The 16,979-nt window shown below is 39.4% G+C and overlaps 1 protein-coding gene across 2 annotated transcripts; it reads left to right on the top strand.

Annotated features, from left to right (window-relative positions):
* Positions 1–3,353: 3,353 nt before the first annotated feature.
* Positions 3,354–14,413, top strand: LOC105389686 (GATOR complex protein NPRL2). 2 transcript variants are annotated; one of them, XM_038121897.2, is made up of 10 exons: positions 3,354–3,494; positions 3,736–3,909; positions 4,526–4,617; positions 5,209–5,365; positions 5,574–5,685; positions 5,875–6,116; positions 9,418–9,528; positions 10,329–10,463; positions 11,900–12,060; positions 14,142–14,413. In XM_038121897.2, the coding sequence occupies exons 2-10, from the start codon at positions 3,793–3,795 to the stop codon at positions 14,323–14,325; spliced, it is 1,311 nt and encodes a 436-aa protein (XP_037977825.2). In that variant the 5' UTR covers positions 3,354–3,494; positions 3,736–3,792; the 3' UTR covers positions 14,326–14,413. The 2 variants fall into 2 exon arrangements, with proteins under 2 accessions (XP_037977825.2, XP_037977824.2); XM_038121896.2 differs by having other exon boundaries at positions 3,387–3,616.
* Positions 14,414–16,979: the final 2,566 nt, after the last annotated feature.

Genomic DNA, 16,979 nt, shown 5'->3' with positions numbered 1-16,979 from the left:
TAGTTTCTTAGAAACATAGGTACAAAGAATAAAAACTTAAATTTTCAGTATTAGGAACTGTAGGTAAGTACCTACTTAGCTACCAAAAAAAATACTTTAATTTTCACCCTCTTATTCATAGAAAAGTTACAGAACTTTTAAGCTGCCAAAGAACGATAGAACATTTTTTTCTTTGACAGAGAGGTACAAAACAGTTCAACAGCTAGCTTAAACCGGAAGTGACGTCACATATTAGGCTCAATTTTGATTTTTGTCTTTTGCCTTGGTCTCGATAAAAAACATAAATGATACTGAAAAGTGACATTTAAACTTTGTTTAAGGACATCCCAACCAAATGGGTCATTTTCAAATGACATTGATATTTCTGATGATACAAAGTACTTATCATGTAAAAAAATAAGCAGAAGCATTTTTTCAGCTGTGTAGGCTGTGGCATGCTCTGGTACATATTATACAGAGGTCATCTCATAATACGTATTAACCATTTTATACGATAAATAAAAAAAATAGTCAGAAAGTTTCAGAACAGAATTTATGAAAATGACTTAAATAAGTAACAACGTCACGATAAAACGTCAACGTCAATCAAAAATGAAAGTGACAGTTACTTTGTTTTTTATTCTATAGGCAGGCTTTGATTATTTAAATGCATCGCACCTGATGCATGACGTCATCAGCACTTTTTTACTATTTTATGATTTTCTCGAAAATGATACACCCAAAAAATACAAAAACATTTTTTGTGGCCTTTAGAGATAAATTTCGAAATGGTTTTCGATTTATAGCAGCTTTAGTTTTTTGAAATGTTTAAGTTGCGTTCACCTTTTGAAAGTAAGTACAGTAGCGCCGTCTGTGTTTTGAGCCGAGAACTGTTTGAGTGTTTACCACATTACTAGCGTAACCATAGCGTAACTAACTAGAAAATAAAGCTGCGTATTAACTAGTTATTACACATTGATAGTATAAAATAGTATTCCCCCGCGGATTGTCTTACCTCACCTTACTTTACCTATTTTGTTACAGAAAAAAACAACAACCTTTTATCTGAAAAATATGCCTGACTTTAAGAGACTATAGGTACCTATACTACTACTACCTACTATACTATTACTTTTATTTTTATGAACGAAGAAAGAATTTTTATGGACGTTAAACTTTATTTGGGTGAATAACACACACTGGTTGAGATTTTTTTCTGACACCAATCAGTTGGTTCAAAAAATTAGTTTTGTGGAGAAGGTACAAAGATATTACTGTCGATTTCGTCGTCCGAGTCAATGTCTGACCAATTTTCCAATATCCTTTGCAGCGCTGTATCAGGGTTTGCTTGACGCCATCTCTTCTCAATCTGTAAAATTACATTAAAAAATATCAATAAATTGGTGCGAGAAACAGATAAAATAGTAGTGATATTTGACCAGGTTTGGCAACAATCGGACAAAGGTCGTATATTAGCCACCAACTTTGTAACAGTTTTTATATTCGATAGATTATTGGAAATAGTCATGCACAAGTCTTCTATAAATAAACACATGATAAAGATTGTAAATAAAGCATCATAATGTACTTACCGAAATTTTTCAAGTCACAATATCGATATATCCGAAATATTGCAGCGAAACTGTGTTGAAAAGTTACAAATTTGGCGCCAATTTTTTTGTTTCCGCCAAAACAGCTAAATGTTACTTTTGTTTTCAAAGAATTACCAACCTAACAATAAAATATTTCCATAAGTGTCAAATAAGTGTCAAAAAACTAATGGGTGCGTTCATGGTGCGTTCCATGTTCAAGTAGCATATATTTTTATGGAAAAAAATGTTGCCATGTTGAGGTGGCACTTATTCTACCATTGCTTGATTAAGGGAGGCCCACATTCATGGGCGGGCATACCTATCCGGCGGATTTGTCGCTGGCGTTTGTGGTGGGCGCTCGCCGACTGGGTACGCAACAAATAGGTAAAGTGCCTTGTGCTAGGCTCAATAAATTTGACAATCGATTGGATTGCAAATCGGGGCTCGTGTAGTGTGTGGGCGTTGACGGATTTGTCCGAATGGAATGGTACGGCTCGGGGCTCGGGTGCGGTGTGTGAAGTGAATGGGCTGCTTAAAAGAATAGCGGCAAACTTTTCGGCGGAAAATTGAATAAGTATGGCGGCGATGGCCGATGGCGCCTCTCTGCAGTCCAGCGTGCATGCGCCATAAGCCGCGTACAGGCCAGCCCAACTAACGCCAACGAACGGGTTTCGTTGACCTTCGTTGCTGCAATCTGCCCTGTATTTATGTATGATAAATATCCATCGTTGGGATAACCGTTGGCGTTCGTTGGGCGTTCGTTGGCCCGGTCTCCGGTCTGTACGCAGCTATAGAGATGAACCTAGTGCAATTTTCCTTGCTTGAATGAAAAAATAATCTATGCTGGATCGATTCCTGGGTAACTAGGTATACTTTTATCATAATCATATTCGTTTTTGGTAAATAAGTACTCATCGGAAATAAGTACTGATAAGGTATTTGTGCTTTTGTAAGTATTCGATACTTTTCATATTCTTATATGAATATCATCCCTTACACAGTCATCTACTTAAGTATATAACGTATCATCATCATCAGCTATTAAACATATGAGTAAGTAAGTACTTACATTAAATATCATAGATAACACATAGATGTAGAATTAAGTACCTAGTTACATACTTTAATGAAAAACTATTGTTTAAAAAAATCTAGTGCAATAATCGAATATATTCGATTATTCTCACTATTTCATCAACTTACCCCATCTCTACTCTATTGTATATACGTTTCACTCGGAAATGTCCATAGAACACCACTGCGTACACACCGGCCCAACGAAGGCCAACGAACGGGTTTCGTTGGCCTTCGTTGCTGCAATGACGGCTTAGCGAATGCCAACGATCACTCGTTGGCGTGTGCCGGCGATCAAAGAAATCGAGCAATTTGAACGAACCCTGTTTGGACGATCGCTGAAGGCCAACGAACAAACGCTCAGTTGAAGCAAGAGAGCGTAGCGTGTAGTCGTCCAATTTGATAATTACTTGGATATTTCCCGCCATTTAGACCATGCAGAAAAACAAAGAATGGAGTAACGGCGATATATTTTCAATTATAATAATGTTGTCGTCGTCCATGATTAAATTGTGAATGAAAGAGAATAGAGCCGGAATCAAGTGCCAACGAACGTTCGTTGAACACCAGCGAGCCTGCGGAGGCTAACGCTAGCGAACGATAAAAATATCCTTCGTTGGCCGTTCGTTGGCCGGTCTGTACGCAGCTTTACATTAATCGAAGGTTCCATCTATTTGTCTGTGTTACCCCATGCTAGTAATGATCTATCACTGTCAAGCGGCAGCGGACTATCCATATGTCAGTCAGTTCTGTCACTGTCAAATTAATTATGGACTGCAGTTGCACTTCCTAGAAATTTCAATATAAATTCAAAAAGATTCAAATATCTTTAAAGTAAATCTTTTGAAGGTAGGAGAAAAAATATAATATTCATGTTCTAATTCTCAAGCAACATACCCTCATTTGTGTTATATAAATCAAAACGTGGCCCCTTCTGACTCATTGCATCGGTCTAAGGACATCAGCCGCAGGTATGTTCACCTTTCTAGTCAATGAAAAGTAGATTATAGTCCTTCCCGCTATGTCTTCGTTGATGAAACACCAAGCATAGGTTGTCTTTTACTTATTTTAACCCTGATTTTCCTTGCAGGTCGGCCAGGATGCAAATTTTTCGTAATTTAACAACTAAACATCAAATCCAGCACCAATGTCAGCGAAAGTGATGGAGACGCGGTACTACGAGGGCTGTGGGAGGGAAGGCCCGATCCGCTGCATATTCCTGGGGGAATTCCACCCTGTGGCTGGCCCCAAGATAGCATGTCAGGTGAGATTTTGCTACATGGTATGCACTTTACTTGAATTTCTTTCTTCATAGCGAATTTATTATGACAAACACTAGAGCGTGTCTAAGATTTGACACCATGGTGAAAGGAATATGTACTCAGAATAGGCCAAATAACTGATTGCCCAGGGTACACCAGATGCATTCTATTCTATTCTATTCTGAGAGGAGGCGAAGTTCCTGTACATGGCTCTCTCGAGTGGAACCTTTGTACATATCCCCTTAATTTCAGCTCAGCCAGCCTAGCTCCCGAGTAAACTGGAGTAGCAAGCCTGTGTGTTGCAATAGCTGAGATAGGTGCTCTGTCGGTCCAAGAATAGATAATCTTGTTTCTGTAGTAGGTGGACAAGCTAACAGAATATGTTCAACCGTCTCATTTAATTCCTTACATGTCCTACATAAGGGACACCAGATGCATATAAAGTGCAGTTTATATGTCATTCAGGGAGGCATTTATATTAATTGCTCATGCCCTAAACATAATTATAGCATAAAATCCATTGTAAAATGATTAATAAGATTATTTTAATTACTTCAAAGTATGAATGATGAAAGTTATTCTCCATAGTTGATATTAACTTATTTAACATTGTTTCAGTTTCCCGAAGACTACATATCAAAAGAAGTTTTTGATGCTATCAATGCCTACATCATTCCTAAACCACAAATACAGAAATGCACCATGACAATGTGAGTTTCCATCATCATTATGTGTTATGTAGGTAATTACATAAAAATGCATGAAAACAACATGTGCATTCATTATGTTAAACTACGTACTTACATACGGTTGCGAGACATGGTTCGTTCGGAAAGACCTATCCAGCAAGCTACAAGTATTTGTCAACAAATGCTTAAGGCGAATCCTGCGGATTTACTGGCCACGAACCATTTCGAACGCGGAACTGTGGAGACTGACCAAGCAGAAACCTATCGACCAAGAAATCCTCATTAGAAAATGGAGGTGGCTGGGGCATACCCTTAGAAGACCTGGAGAAACTCCTTCGAAGCGCATACTCACCTGGCAGCCACCTGGAAGCCGTAAAAGAGGCCGCCCAAAAACAACCTGGCGACGTTCTGTGGAGAGTGAGGCAAAGGTTATGAGGATGGAGTGGGAGGATCTCGCAGCCGCTGCCCAAGATCGAGTCAGATGGAGAAACCTTCTCAAAGCCCTTTGTCCCTGCTGAGGGACGTCAGGATGGATGCATGCATGTACTTACATACATTACCATATCACATAATTAATAAGAATAATAATTAACTTCTAATATGTTTTTTCAGAAATGCCCTTGGTCACAAAATTATTGGTTACCCAATCAAGATAGACAGTGCCCGGTACGAGAGAAATGCATACCTGTTCAATCTGTGCTTCATCTGTGATAGTTGGTCAAAAACTGTACAGTACGAGCCCGTTGTGAAGAAGCTTGGGGAGCATTTGGTAAGTGTTCATAAAATATTTAACTGAGATTTAACTTAGACATCATCAACAGCCATTCATTATTTTCTACTGATAGGTCCTAATGATTGTTATTATAGTTTTTAATGCTTATAATCTTTCAAATCTTTTTTGACTTCTGTTCATTGTACAACTTTTCTCTATATGAATTTTCAAATATCACCTCATCTCATCTATAATTGTTTCACAGACTATAATGGAGGAAGAAACTCGCTTTGTTTCCAGTGGATCCTCCAAGTTGCCCACACTGCTGGCTCATTTGCTTCACGATCTCAATACTCACAGGAAAGCCACTCTTGTTGGTAAGTAACAATCACAATCATGATTTATTAATAAAATGGACATTCAGCTACTGACAACTCATTTGGCCTATCCACCACAAAATTTGAACCATTTTAGTCTATTTGTTTAAGCTGTATCTCATCATCATTATTAAATAAATAGAACATGACAGCCTGCATTAACCCTGAACCTTCAATCGCAAATTCCAGAAGGCGACACGGTAATGCATCTAAAGGTGCTGGAGATCCGCAAAGACCCGGCGCCCGCCCACGACCACGACGTGCCGGTGCTGGTGGCGTCCGTGGGGCTCCCGCGCCCGGGCCGCCCGCCCCGCACCACCCCGCGCGAGGGCGCCAAGCCGCTGCAGACCAGCCAAGAGCATATTGACATAGAGGATGAAGAGCCGTTTGAAGTGGACATGGATGCGGATTGGGATCTTACCACGAGACAGGTAATTTTGGTGTGGTTTTTGTTTGGGTTGTGTGGGGGATTTTCGTATTGTCGCTGGTTAACTCTCTCTGCTTATTTATATTTCAATGAACTATAGTCATCATCAGCCAATAATCATCCACTGCTGGACATAGGCCTCTCCCAAGGAGCACCACAACACTCGGTCCTCGGCCTTCCTCATCCAACCACTACCCGCCACCCGCCTAAGGTCGTCAGTCCAGCGGGCAGGAGGGCGTCCCACGCTGCGTTTGCCTGTTCGTGGTCTCCACTCGAGAACTCGTCTACCCCAACGGTTATCGGTTCTTCGGCAGATATGACCAGCCCACTGCCACTTCAGCTTGCATATTTTGACAGCTATGTCGGTAGCCTTAGTCCTCTGACGGATAACCTCATTTCTGATACGATCCATCAGAGAAACCCCAAGCATAGCTCTCTCCATAGCACGCTGAGCGACTTTAAATCGGTGGACCAGTCCTACCGTCAGTGTCCACGTCTCTGCACCATACGTCATCACTGGCAGGACGCACTGGTTGAAGACTTTTGTCTTCAGGTTCTGAGGAATGGCCGAGGAGAATATGTGACGAAGTTTCCCGAATGCATCCCAACCCAGTTGGATGCGCCTTGCAGCCTCCTTGTCGCTTCTGCCTAGCCGAATAGTCTGCCCGAGGTAGACATATTCTTGCACAACTTCGATTGTTGCCTCACCAACGGCGACCGGCTCCGGTTTGATGTGAGCGTTGTACATGACTTTCGTCTTGTCCAAGTTCATACCGAGGCCAACACGTCGGGAAGCAGCATTTAGGCCACTTAGCATCCAGCTGAGTTCCTGCAGAGATTCTGCCATAATAACGATGTCGTCCGCGAAGCGGAGGTGTGACATGTACTCGCCATTTATACATATGCCATGTCCTTTCCAGTCCAACGTCTTAAAGACATCTTCCAATGCATTGGTGAACAGTTTCGGAGATATCACATCCCCCTGTCTCACTCCACGTTGCAGTTGGATAGGTCTTGTCTTGTGGTCCTGTACTTGGACAGTCATAGTAGCAGCATTGTACAGACATCTCAACACCTCGATATAGCGCCAATCGATTTGGCATCTCTGCAAGGATTCCAAAACTGCCCAGGTCTCGATGGAGTCGAAGGCTTTTTCATAGTCAACAAAGGCTAGACACAGAGGCAGATTATACTCTTCGGTCTTCTGTATATACAGAACTATAGTGGTTGGTACTAATATTAAGTTTTAGGATTTAAGTACAATGCGCGAATATATTTTATATGGTAAGTGCACTAACCATGCGACTTTTAGTATTTTCTGGTGCAGAGCGCGCTTAGCGAAATAACTGATTATTAAATTTATTATATTCAAACTTATATGAAATTATTTTAAAAGAACTAGTTAAAATTTGATTCATTTTTAAAATTATATTGTCGTTTAGGCTTCCCATACCATGGCTCTGCGCATTGCTGTGTAAAACGCGAATTATGTATCTCATTTTGATTGCGAAACGAATAATAGTTAGATGCGAATTATAAATTATAATGATGTAAAACGACGATGATTTGAAAATATTTGTTTACATCCTCTTATTGGAAATATTGTTTTCTTTTCCAAAAAGTATATTTATGTGCTAAATGTAAAGTCTTATCAGTACGTGATCTAACTATGTGTTACAGAAGCCTGCAATTTGATAGTCTTAGTATGATGAAGCGAAGCCAGGCGATTATTTACTAATAGAAACTTTCCATAACCCACTGCCGTGGCTTTTTCTCATGTAACAAACGAATTTACTAGCTTATCAGTATATTTAAAAGTAGTGTACACCGGAAGGATTTAAAATTTGCCACTATAGTCAAGTGTAGTAAGTTTAGTATTCAATATTTAAAGAATGGCCGAAAAGAATATGTTATTGTGAAGATAATATAATTATGTTAATGTGTGGTGGTCTATCTCCAACTCGTCTGCCAAGCGTGGAGATTATGGCAGGAATCCACCAGTTTAGATGAGGGCCATATCCTGCAGTGGATTATTTATAGGGTGGTGGGTGTATTGCGAGAATAATAATATATCCAATAAAGTTTGTCACGCATTGCGACCTCCTGTCAGTTCATGTGCCTATAGATTTAGCCCCAATTTAGGGATTAGTTGTTGACACATCTGTAAAAAATTTAATATGGAGATGACGTATAACCGGTATAACTGATGACATTACAATGGAACAGGGGTGTTAATGATCTAACAGGCTATGGTGAAACTAGACAAGTCGTCCGTAACGTTTAGCAGTATATTCATATTCATTTATTCAGTTTAATACATCGTCATAAATATAATTATTATTAATAATAATATAATGAAGTACATTACTTAAATTAGGCATGTCACAAATCATATAAAAATAATCTCATATAAAGCATATAAATAAAGTAAACAAGAATACAATGTCACTTAAAAAATTATAATAATATAAAAACAATGTCAGAACATATGCGTACCATAATATTTATTAACATTTATCATTAAGATAATCGTCTACTGAGTAGTATGCTTTCTTGCTCAAATATTTTTTTAGCTTACAATTAAAACTAAAGTAGCTTTGCGACTCCCTTATGTCATCCGGGATTTTATTGTAAATTTTAGGACCCATTATATGCACGGTTTTATCGGTTTTAGCAAGGCGGGCTGTGTTTAGGGTCAGGTCATTCTTCCGCCTATTCTGTAGCCTCGCGGTGGTGGAGAGGGGGGTGAAGTCGGCTCAGTTCTGGCGCACGTACTTGGCCACCTCCAGCACGTACAGGCAGGGCGCGGTGAGCACGCCCAGCTGCAGGAACAGGGCGCGCGCCGGCTCGTCCAGGGCCGCCCGCATCATGCGCCTCACCATCCTCTTCTGCAGGAGAAAAGGCCGTTCTCGATCAGCGGCCAGCCCCCACTGCTCTATACCATATGTTAAAGCACTCTGGAAGTAACCATAGTATGCCTTAAGTAGGTTTTCTCTCGAGAGTGTGGGGACGAGCCGTGAGATAGCGTAGAAGGCGCCATTGAGTTTTGCACAGACACTATCAATATGATAGTGCCATTGCAGCCCAGTGTCAAAATGGAACCCCCAGTAGGGCCGGCATCGCGACCAAACGTTCGACGACGCCTCAGTCAGTGAGGAACGGAAAAAGGAGCTTGCTTTCTTTTGTCCTTTCATTGTGTCCGATACAGGCTGTTGAGCGGCTCTGTACCAGTGTCTTGCCGAATGTTACCTCAGCACAGGCTTTTAATGTGAGCATTGTAAATTGATATGATTCATTCTTTCCAGCTGTTGCCGTACATAAATGGCTACAACCACATATCGAAAATTGCCGCTGACACTAATGTCGAAAAGACATTGGTAAAGTCGTGCATTCAGAATCTGGTTTACTACGGTGTGGTGAGTGTTTTTTCCTTTTGTCACTTTGTTTGCATTTACTAGTTGCATTTGCATTTGTTTATATTTAGTTCTATTGCTTTCAAAGTACTACTTACTTGCTTCTTCTTCTTCCTAAGTAATTTAGTGAAGTCAGCTTCATAAGAAGATTATGAACCTTTTCAAACTCACAATACAAATCGCATTCATTCAAACATTGACAGTTTATTCGTTTGACGAGGTTCTAAGTGCAAAGTTGAGTATGACTTGAAGTAGGTTTACTCAAGTGAGAAAAAATAATAAAAACTATAATTTTAGCATATACCAGAGCGGTGGTAGCTCAGTCGGGTAAGCGCCCGCTTCTCAAGCCGGAGATGCGGTTCGAATCCCGACTTTGACATGTACTAATGACTTCTTTGAATTTAAGTACAATGTAGATTTTTATAAGCAATAAGGCCGCCTCTTTGTTTAAGTTTTGTTTTTTGTAATTTTTGTTGTTGGTGCAAATAGAGTGTATTGTATTATGTAAGTATACCATCGCTCTTACGGTAAAGGAAAACATCGTGAGGAAACCTGCATATCTAGATTTAGCACATCTAGATATGCAGGTGGCCAACCCGCAGTGGACCAGCGTGGTGGGAAATGGTCCAAGCGTAGGAAGGCAGTTTAGGCCTAGGGGATATGCACAAAGGTTCCACTCGAGAGAGCCAGGTGCAGGTACTTACACCCCCAAAGAGAATATAATATAATAGAATAGAAGCATTATACCATACTGACTTTTTGACGAATATATTTTAATGGTTAGTGATTTTTTATAATTTCAGGTAACTCTGATCCCAGTTTTGAAGTTCAGCAACATGTATCGTGCAACCCCGAAGATGGGCAGACTATTTTGCGATCAAGAACTACAAAAGTCTTGCCTCACCTATATTACGAACGGGTCCGAATCAAAAGAACAGGTGAGTTAAGATATCCCCACTGGGTTCCTTTAAAGTAACTATCAAAATGTTGAGTAAGGTGTAGGTGGGTAATTCCGAAAGGATTTTTGTTGAGTTGGGTACATGTTCTTATTTTGTTACATTATCAGAACTGATTGGGTCAATGGACAACATTTCAAAAAACTAAAGCTGCTACAAATCGAAAACCATTTCGAGATTTAGCTCTAAAGACCACAAAAAAAATGTTTTTGTATTTTTTGGATGTATCATTTTCGAGAAAATCATAAAATAGTAAAAAATTGCTGATGACGTCATGCATCAGGTGCGATGCATTTTGATGATCAAAGCCTATAGATTTAAAAACAAAGTAACTGTCACTTTCATTTTTGATTGACGTTGACGTTTTATCGTGACGTTGTTGTTTATTTGGGTCATTTTCATTAATTCTGTTCTGACATTTTCTGACTATTTTTTTATTTATTATTAAGAGATGACCTCTATATAATATGTCCCAGAGCATGCCACCGCCTACACAGCTGAAAAAATGCTTCTGCTTATTTTTTTACATGATAAGTACCTACTTTCCATCATTAGAAATATCAAGGTCATTTGAAAATGACCCATTTGTTGGTTGGCATGTAAACAAAGTTTAAATGTCACTTGTCAGTGTCATTTATGTTTTTTTTCGAGACTCAGACAATAGACAAAAATAAAAATTGAGCCTAATATGTGACGACACTTCCGGTTTTAAAATAATTAACTTTAAAGTTAACAATAACATGCAAAAACTTATGTATATACAAAATAAAAAAATACGGGTCCACTAATTTTCTATAAACTTTCCGAATAACTAATAAAAATATAGGGTAAAGAAAATGAAATGTTGTCCATTGAATCCCACCAAAAACATTAAATGAAAAAAAAAGCCAAGTCTCTTTATACAGTATTTCCATCGTAAAAAGTTATGAGATCTCATAGAAGCTATGTCCTATTCAAATGATTTTGTAGTTACAAATCAACATTTAGGTATTTTATCTATAGTTTTCTCTATATTATAATTATAGTGACTTCTCAAGAAGAAACAAAAAAAAAACATTTTAAGAGGAGTTACGTAAACATTATTCAGGAGTTACGTAACAACGTATTCTTAATTACTGTATTGTAGCATGTAGTCGGTAAGTAGGTAGTGACCATCATGATAAACATAACAGATAAATAATCTGATCACAGGTCTCTTCAGTAACATTTGCACGTAATTCCGGGCAGCAAGCAGCATTTAGTTTGTGCTCATTATACACAAGCATTTCTTACCATGGACTACCATCCCGCACTAGACTAGCATGGTGGACTAGGCCTAAAACCCTTCCTTCATTGGAATTAGACCCGTGCCCCAGCAGTGGGATCTGATGGGTCGTCGTGATGATGATGATTTCTTACCAGCCTCTTCTGCTCCACAGCCGACGCTGCCCGACATCCTGGAGATCCTGTGTTCGCTGCAGCAGGGCACGACCCTGAGAGCAGTCTGCGAGCGCTTCTCCGCCACTCGCGCCGCCGCCATCGACATAAGGAGGCTGGTGGTGTTTGCACTGCTGCACGGACTCATCAAGTGCTTGAAAAGGTTAGTTATTTAGGCATGTTTCAGTTAAGGAAATGGGCCATGTGGGGATGTCACTGAGCTGGCTCAAGATTGTAAAGAGTGGCGGTGATGTGTTTGTGTCTATGATCATCCTCTAGGTAGTCTATGGTTCCTCTTGTCACACTAGTAATAAAATGGCGGCAAACAAGCAAATACATATTTCTATTATTTATTATTATCTTGGCTAACCCGCAAATACTTCAGGCGGCCTTTCACTTCGGCCCTTTGCTCCCCAGAGGAGATTAGGAATAGGTAAGTAAGTAAGTATTTCAGTCAAGGTGTGCACGAAAGGAAATGAGTTCAAATTATGTGTCAATGGCACTTTATATGCGCACCCTGGGCAATCTCCGACCGACGTTATTCAGACTGGCTAATCCTTGCACCACAGTGAAAACCCGTGAAGGGGCTCTAGTGCCTCGTGTTCTTCACTGACACTTTAAGAAGAAGAAGTACTTTAATATTTTATATATGCACTCATTGTACTCCATTAAAGCCTTGTTTTACCGGGAGTCACAAAGTCATTAAAGTACACCCCCCGCTCTTTATAGGTTTACGTTGGGCGCATACAGGGCAGTCTGCGACTGATGCTAATCTGACTAAGAACCTAGACTATCTCTCACCAACACAAAGAAGACTGTTTTCCAACGATTGCGAAAGATTCCTTGTTGATTATGATAATTAGTCATACGGATTTCCATGGCGTTTTTGTTCAATCAACCGAATATCCTCCTAATTTGAGCTGGTCCTGATACTCTTGTGGATAAATAAGACATCGCATAACTTCAATTATCAGTTTATATTAGCATTCCCACAGTTTCACTCGTTTTATCCTGAATCCAAAACTACTGAAGCGTCCGTAGTCGAGCGGGCCCCAGTGATCGTAACTGATCAGTTGTTGCTTAACCTCAGCGGGTTAAGCAACAACTGACACGGTCAGCCATTGGATGGGTGACCAATTTCAAGTGGTGCTTTTCTGGGCGCTTCCGTGCTTCGGACGGCACGTTAAGCCGTGGGTCCCGGTTGCAGCTTCGGCAGCAGTCGTTATAAGCTTACGGTCTTATTCATAAAAAAACCTTAAAGTAGGTTTACTGAGCTCAATAGTTACGGAACACATTAAGCCTATTTGAGGTTTCGTAAAAATCTCTATTCATAATAGTTCCGTATACTTTCAGTAACTATAGTGATGCTAATAGATTTCACAGACCAAACATTTTGACATTTACCCTATTAAGTTGCCGGTCCGACGAAACCATAAACAAAAATAGCGAAAACTTTCATTCATTTATCAATCTCTATTATCTATGTTAGCCACGGCGCGGCACTTAAAAAAGTTTACGTTGGCTTAAAGGCGCAGTTGGCCAAGCCAAAACCCACAAAAAAAAAATTAAATTTTTACGTTACCATGGCAACTTATTTTCAGCAAATATTAACTCACAACAAATGTCAAATCGTCAATAAAGCAGAACAGCTGTTGACCGGCCGCCATGTTTTTGTACAAGAGGAGGCTTACGGAAGGTGTATAGTAGGGTCCAGCCAACTTTAGCATATCAAGGTTTTACGAATCAGTTGGAGAGTTCTTTAGCGCTATTGATCGTTTATGAATAAAGTTTTTTTGACATTTGCTTATAGCAGGCCTATAGGTCTCCCGTAACTTTTTATGAATAAGACCGTTAGTCAGAGGCCTTCGGGCAGATTGAAAACATCTGACAGTCGGGTTGCCCACTTACCCGACAACTCTCTCAGCACAAGCTTGCTTGTGTTGGGGTCCACCAACCCGCACTTGGCCAGCGTGGTGGACTAGGCCTAAAACCCTTCCTTCATTGGAAGGAGACCCGTGCCCCAGCAGTGGGGACGTGATGGGTCGTGATGATGAAAACTACTAGAACCACTCTTCCCCCTGACCATAGACCAAATCCCCAAACGTCACTTGTTTTTTTTAAACCTCCGCTTTGAAGTTAAAATCCTATTCTTATTCCAACAATCTCATCGAACCTAACGCTCGTTACATCCGGAAACCACCGTAAAACAAAATGTAACTCACGCCTACTTACATACATTTCCAGATACCCAGTGTACATCCGTCAGCCGGCGCGAGCCAACGGCTACACTCGGGAGCCTGCCGGCATCAGACGGCTGTTCACCGGCCGCCATTGTTGCGACGAGATCTGTTGCCTCGCGCGCATCGACCAGCCCACCCTGGACCAGATCATCGAGGACGACCCCAATGTCGCCATCATCTGGAGGTAGACGGGTGCTGAGGTAGGTGGCGCCACTAGTCTTGGATGTTGGAACTATAGAGATTCAGTGGAATCCAACTTTACTTACCAAACATAAGGAAACCTGGCTGAGAATTCCAACTTTTGGACAGGTCTAATTTCAAGTAATTTCTAAACTATAGAATGAAAATTGTTACTTGAGTATTTACTTTTACTCATGTAATCACTTTTACTTGTTTATAAATACGGGTGTTACAGTGTGAAAAAGTTGTTTGACTCCCTCTGGTCCAGATCTAAAAAAGCAGTATACATTATTATGCATTTTACAATAATATAGATACTTTAGTTCTATTTTTTGTCACGTGCCAAATGATCGTGGCCACACAATGGCCATTTAAGAGAATGCATTTTTGATTTGACATTCGAATTCCCATACATGTGCTCAAAGTATGGCTAAGGAATGTTTCGGAATGATTTATGAATGGACTTTTTTCGCGAAAGTCGAATTATATTGCTTTTATAATGTGAAAGTTGGCTTGGTATTAAAAAACTTACACTAATCCTAATTATTTATTCGTAGATATACAAACATCTATCGAAAAGATCGTAGCTAGATTAGACCCCTAGGCCGCTTGTTAACGAAAACCTATTGAACACTACGCGTCTCCCCGTCGCCCGTCATAAAATCGTGTCGTTATCCTTTCGTTAACAAGCGGAGTAGAGATTCTAGCAAAGGTTTTGATGACTGCAAAGGAAAACAAACGTCAAAAATGCATTCTCTCATCGGCCGCAGTATAGTTATCAGTTCTGCGATCTGAGACTAGTGGCGCCACAGTGGTATGGCGGTGTAGTGAGTAGTTTTATTTTAGTTTCTGTATGCATCCGAATGTAATACATTTCCTTACCAGTGCATCAGTTAATTTAGGTTCCTAGTTGTCGGTGACAATAGTATGCTATTATTTTATGCGTTATTATTTATCTATGATTTTACGTTAGGTAGAAGATACAACTGTCGGATGTGTGCGATCTTGTATAATAAGTTATTTATTTAGTTATCTCTAGAGAAGAATTGTGTTTTTGCGATTACTTATGTTATGTATGAAGAGAGTATATTTTGGATTGGATGCATCAGGTTAAAAAAACATGACTCTGGGATTAAAAGATTGGTAGTGAGGTTATGCCGACTTGTGATATTTGATTAGTGAAATTGTTTATATCTGAAAATGAAGTCTGATGAAAAGCTTGCAATGTGTGAGGAATCCCAGTGTTTATCTAAGATGTAAAAGCATGGTACAGTAATAGGTATTTATTTTAGTATGAAAGGCAAGTTTTATATAAAATTATTAAAATTGCAATTGTCTGTCTTTATAGGCTCGAACAGGAAATCTGGTTCGTAAATCAGTATTATGAATTTTTCGTGCACCTTAGTTCCTAACGCATTATTTTTTGTATTTTATTCGAAATTTCTGACTTATTTAAAACTACTTAATTAGGCGATTACAGGTAAATTATAATAATTTAAGTTATAAAGTTACTCCTCTATATAATTTCAATTTACCTTCACCTTTTCCAAACAATATTCAGTATTATAAAACGTACCTCAACATATTTATTATTGGTATATATGTCGCAGGCATCTGGTTTAATCTCCTGTTTGATTGAACCGCTAGCCCGTTCATTGGATGACGCTATTCAGTTGTATGACTAGGCCGAACGTTGATTGTACAAGCGTCACAAAACGTCCAACTAGTTAGCGGACTTAAAATCAGTCAGGTGGTGAATAAAACAAATATGGCGTCTAACAGCGAACAGCTGACACAAAAAGCACTTGTATTGTTATTTTTTGCAAATAAATTAGCTTTAAAGTGCGTTATTTTTGTTAAAATAGTGTGACAACATGGATTTACCTATTATTACACCGCCGGCGGATATTTTCAAAGAAAAAATGTGCTGAAACTGGATAATTATGAACAACAATATCAAGGTACGTTTATTGTTATTGTTTAGTTAATTTGTGAGATGAGAGCTTTGTAACATAGTCTTTTTGTTGACTCTTGTCTGGTCATGTTCATCCTAACCAGACATTACAAAGTTGTTATACTATATCCCATTTAACGACTTCGCTGAATAGCGTTCAGTCAAGACGTTGGACGTTACAGTCAACCACTTGACGAGTTGTTCTTTAGTCATTCAACTGAGTAGCGTCATCCAATGAACGGGCTAGCGGTTCAATCAAACAGGAGATTAAACCAGATGCCTGCGACATATACAAATTATAAAGGTGTAAAAGAAATAACTTCTGACGTGTTTGCGGCTGGGAAAACAATACACCCACTACAAAAATTATTGCAGGTAAAAGTTATGGAACACAGTCATATTGTGCCTGTTTTTCAGCAATCCTACATTTAAAATCCTATTATAGTGTTTGGATGTGCACCAGAAATTGATAGACGGTACTTCATCATCATCATCATCTCAGCCATAGAACGTCCACTCGACGTCGACGGTACTTACTTACTTACCAATTCTAGCAACATAGAGGTTCTACAAATATGATGGCCTTTCAAAAATATTTTTTCTTTTTTTATTTCTGTAAATTATATTTAAAAACCCGAAAAGGTGTTCAAAATGTTCAGTTAAGCTACCCTCTTTTTTTGTTTACAATTACAACATAGGTAGATACTC

The sequence above is a fragment of the Plutella xylostella genome, chromosome Z (genome assembly GCF_932276165.1).
Source record: "Plutella xylostella chromosome Z, ilPluXylo3.1, whole genome shotgun sequence".
NCBI lineage: Eukaryota > Metazoa > Arthropoda > Insecta > Lepidoptera > Plutellidae > Plutella > Plutella xylostella.
The sequence above is the reverse complement of the archived record's forward strand: the minus strand, read 5'-3'. Positions and strand labels throughout refer to the sequence as shown.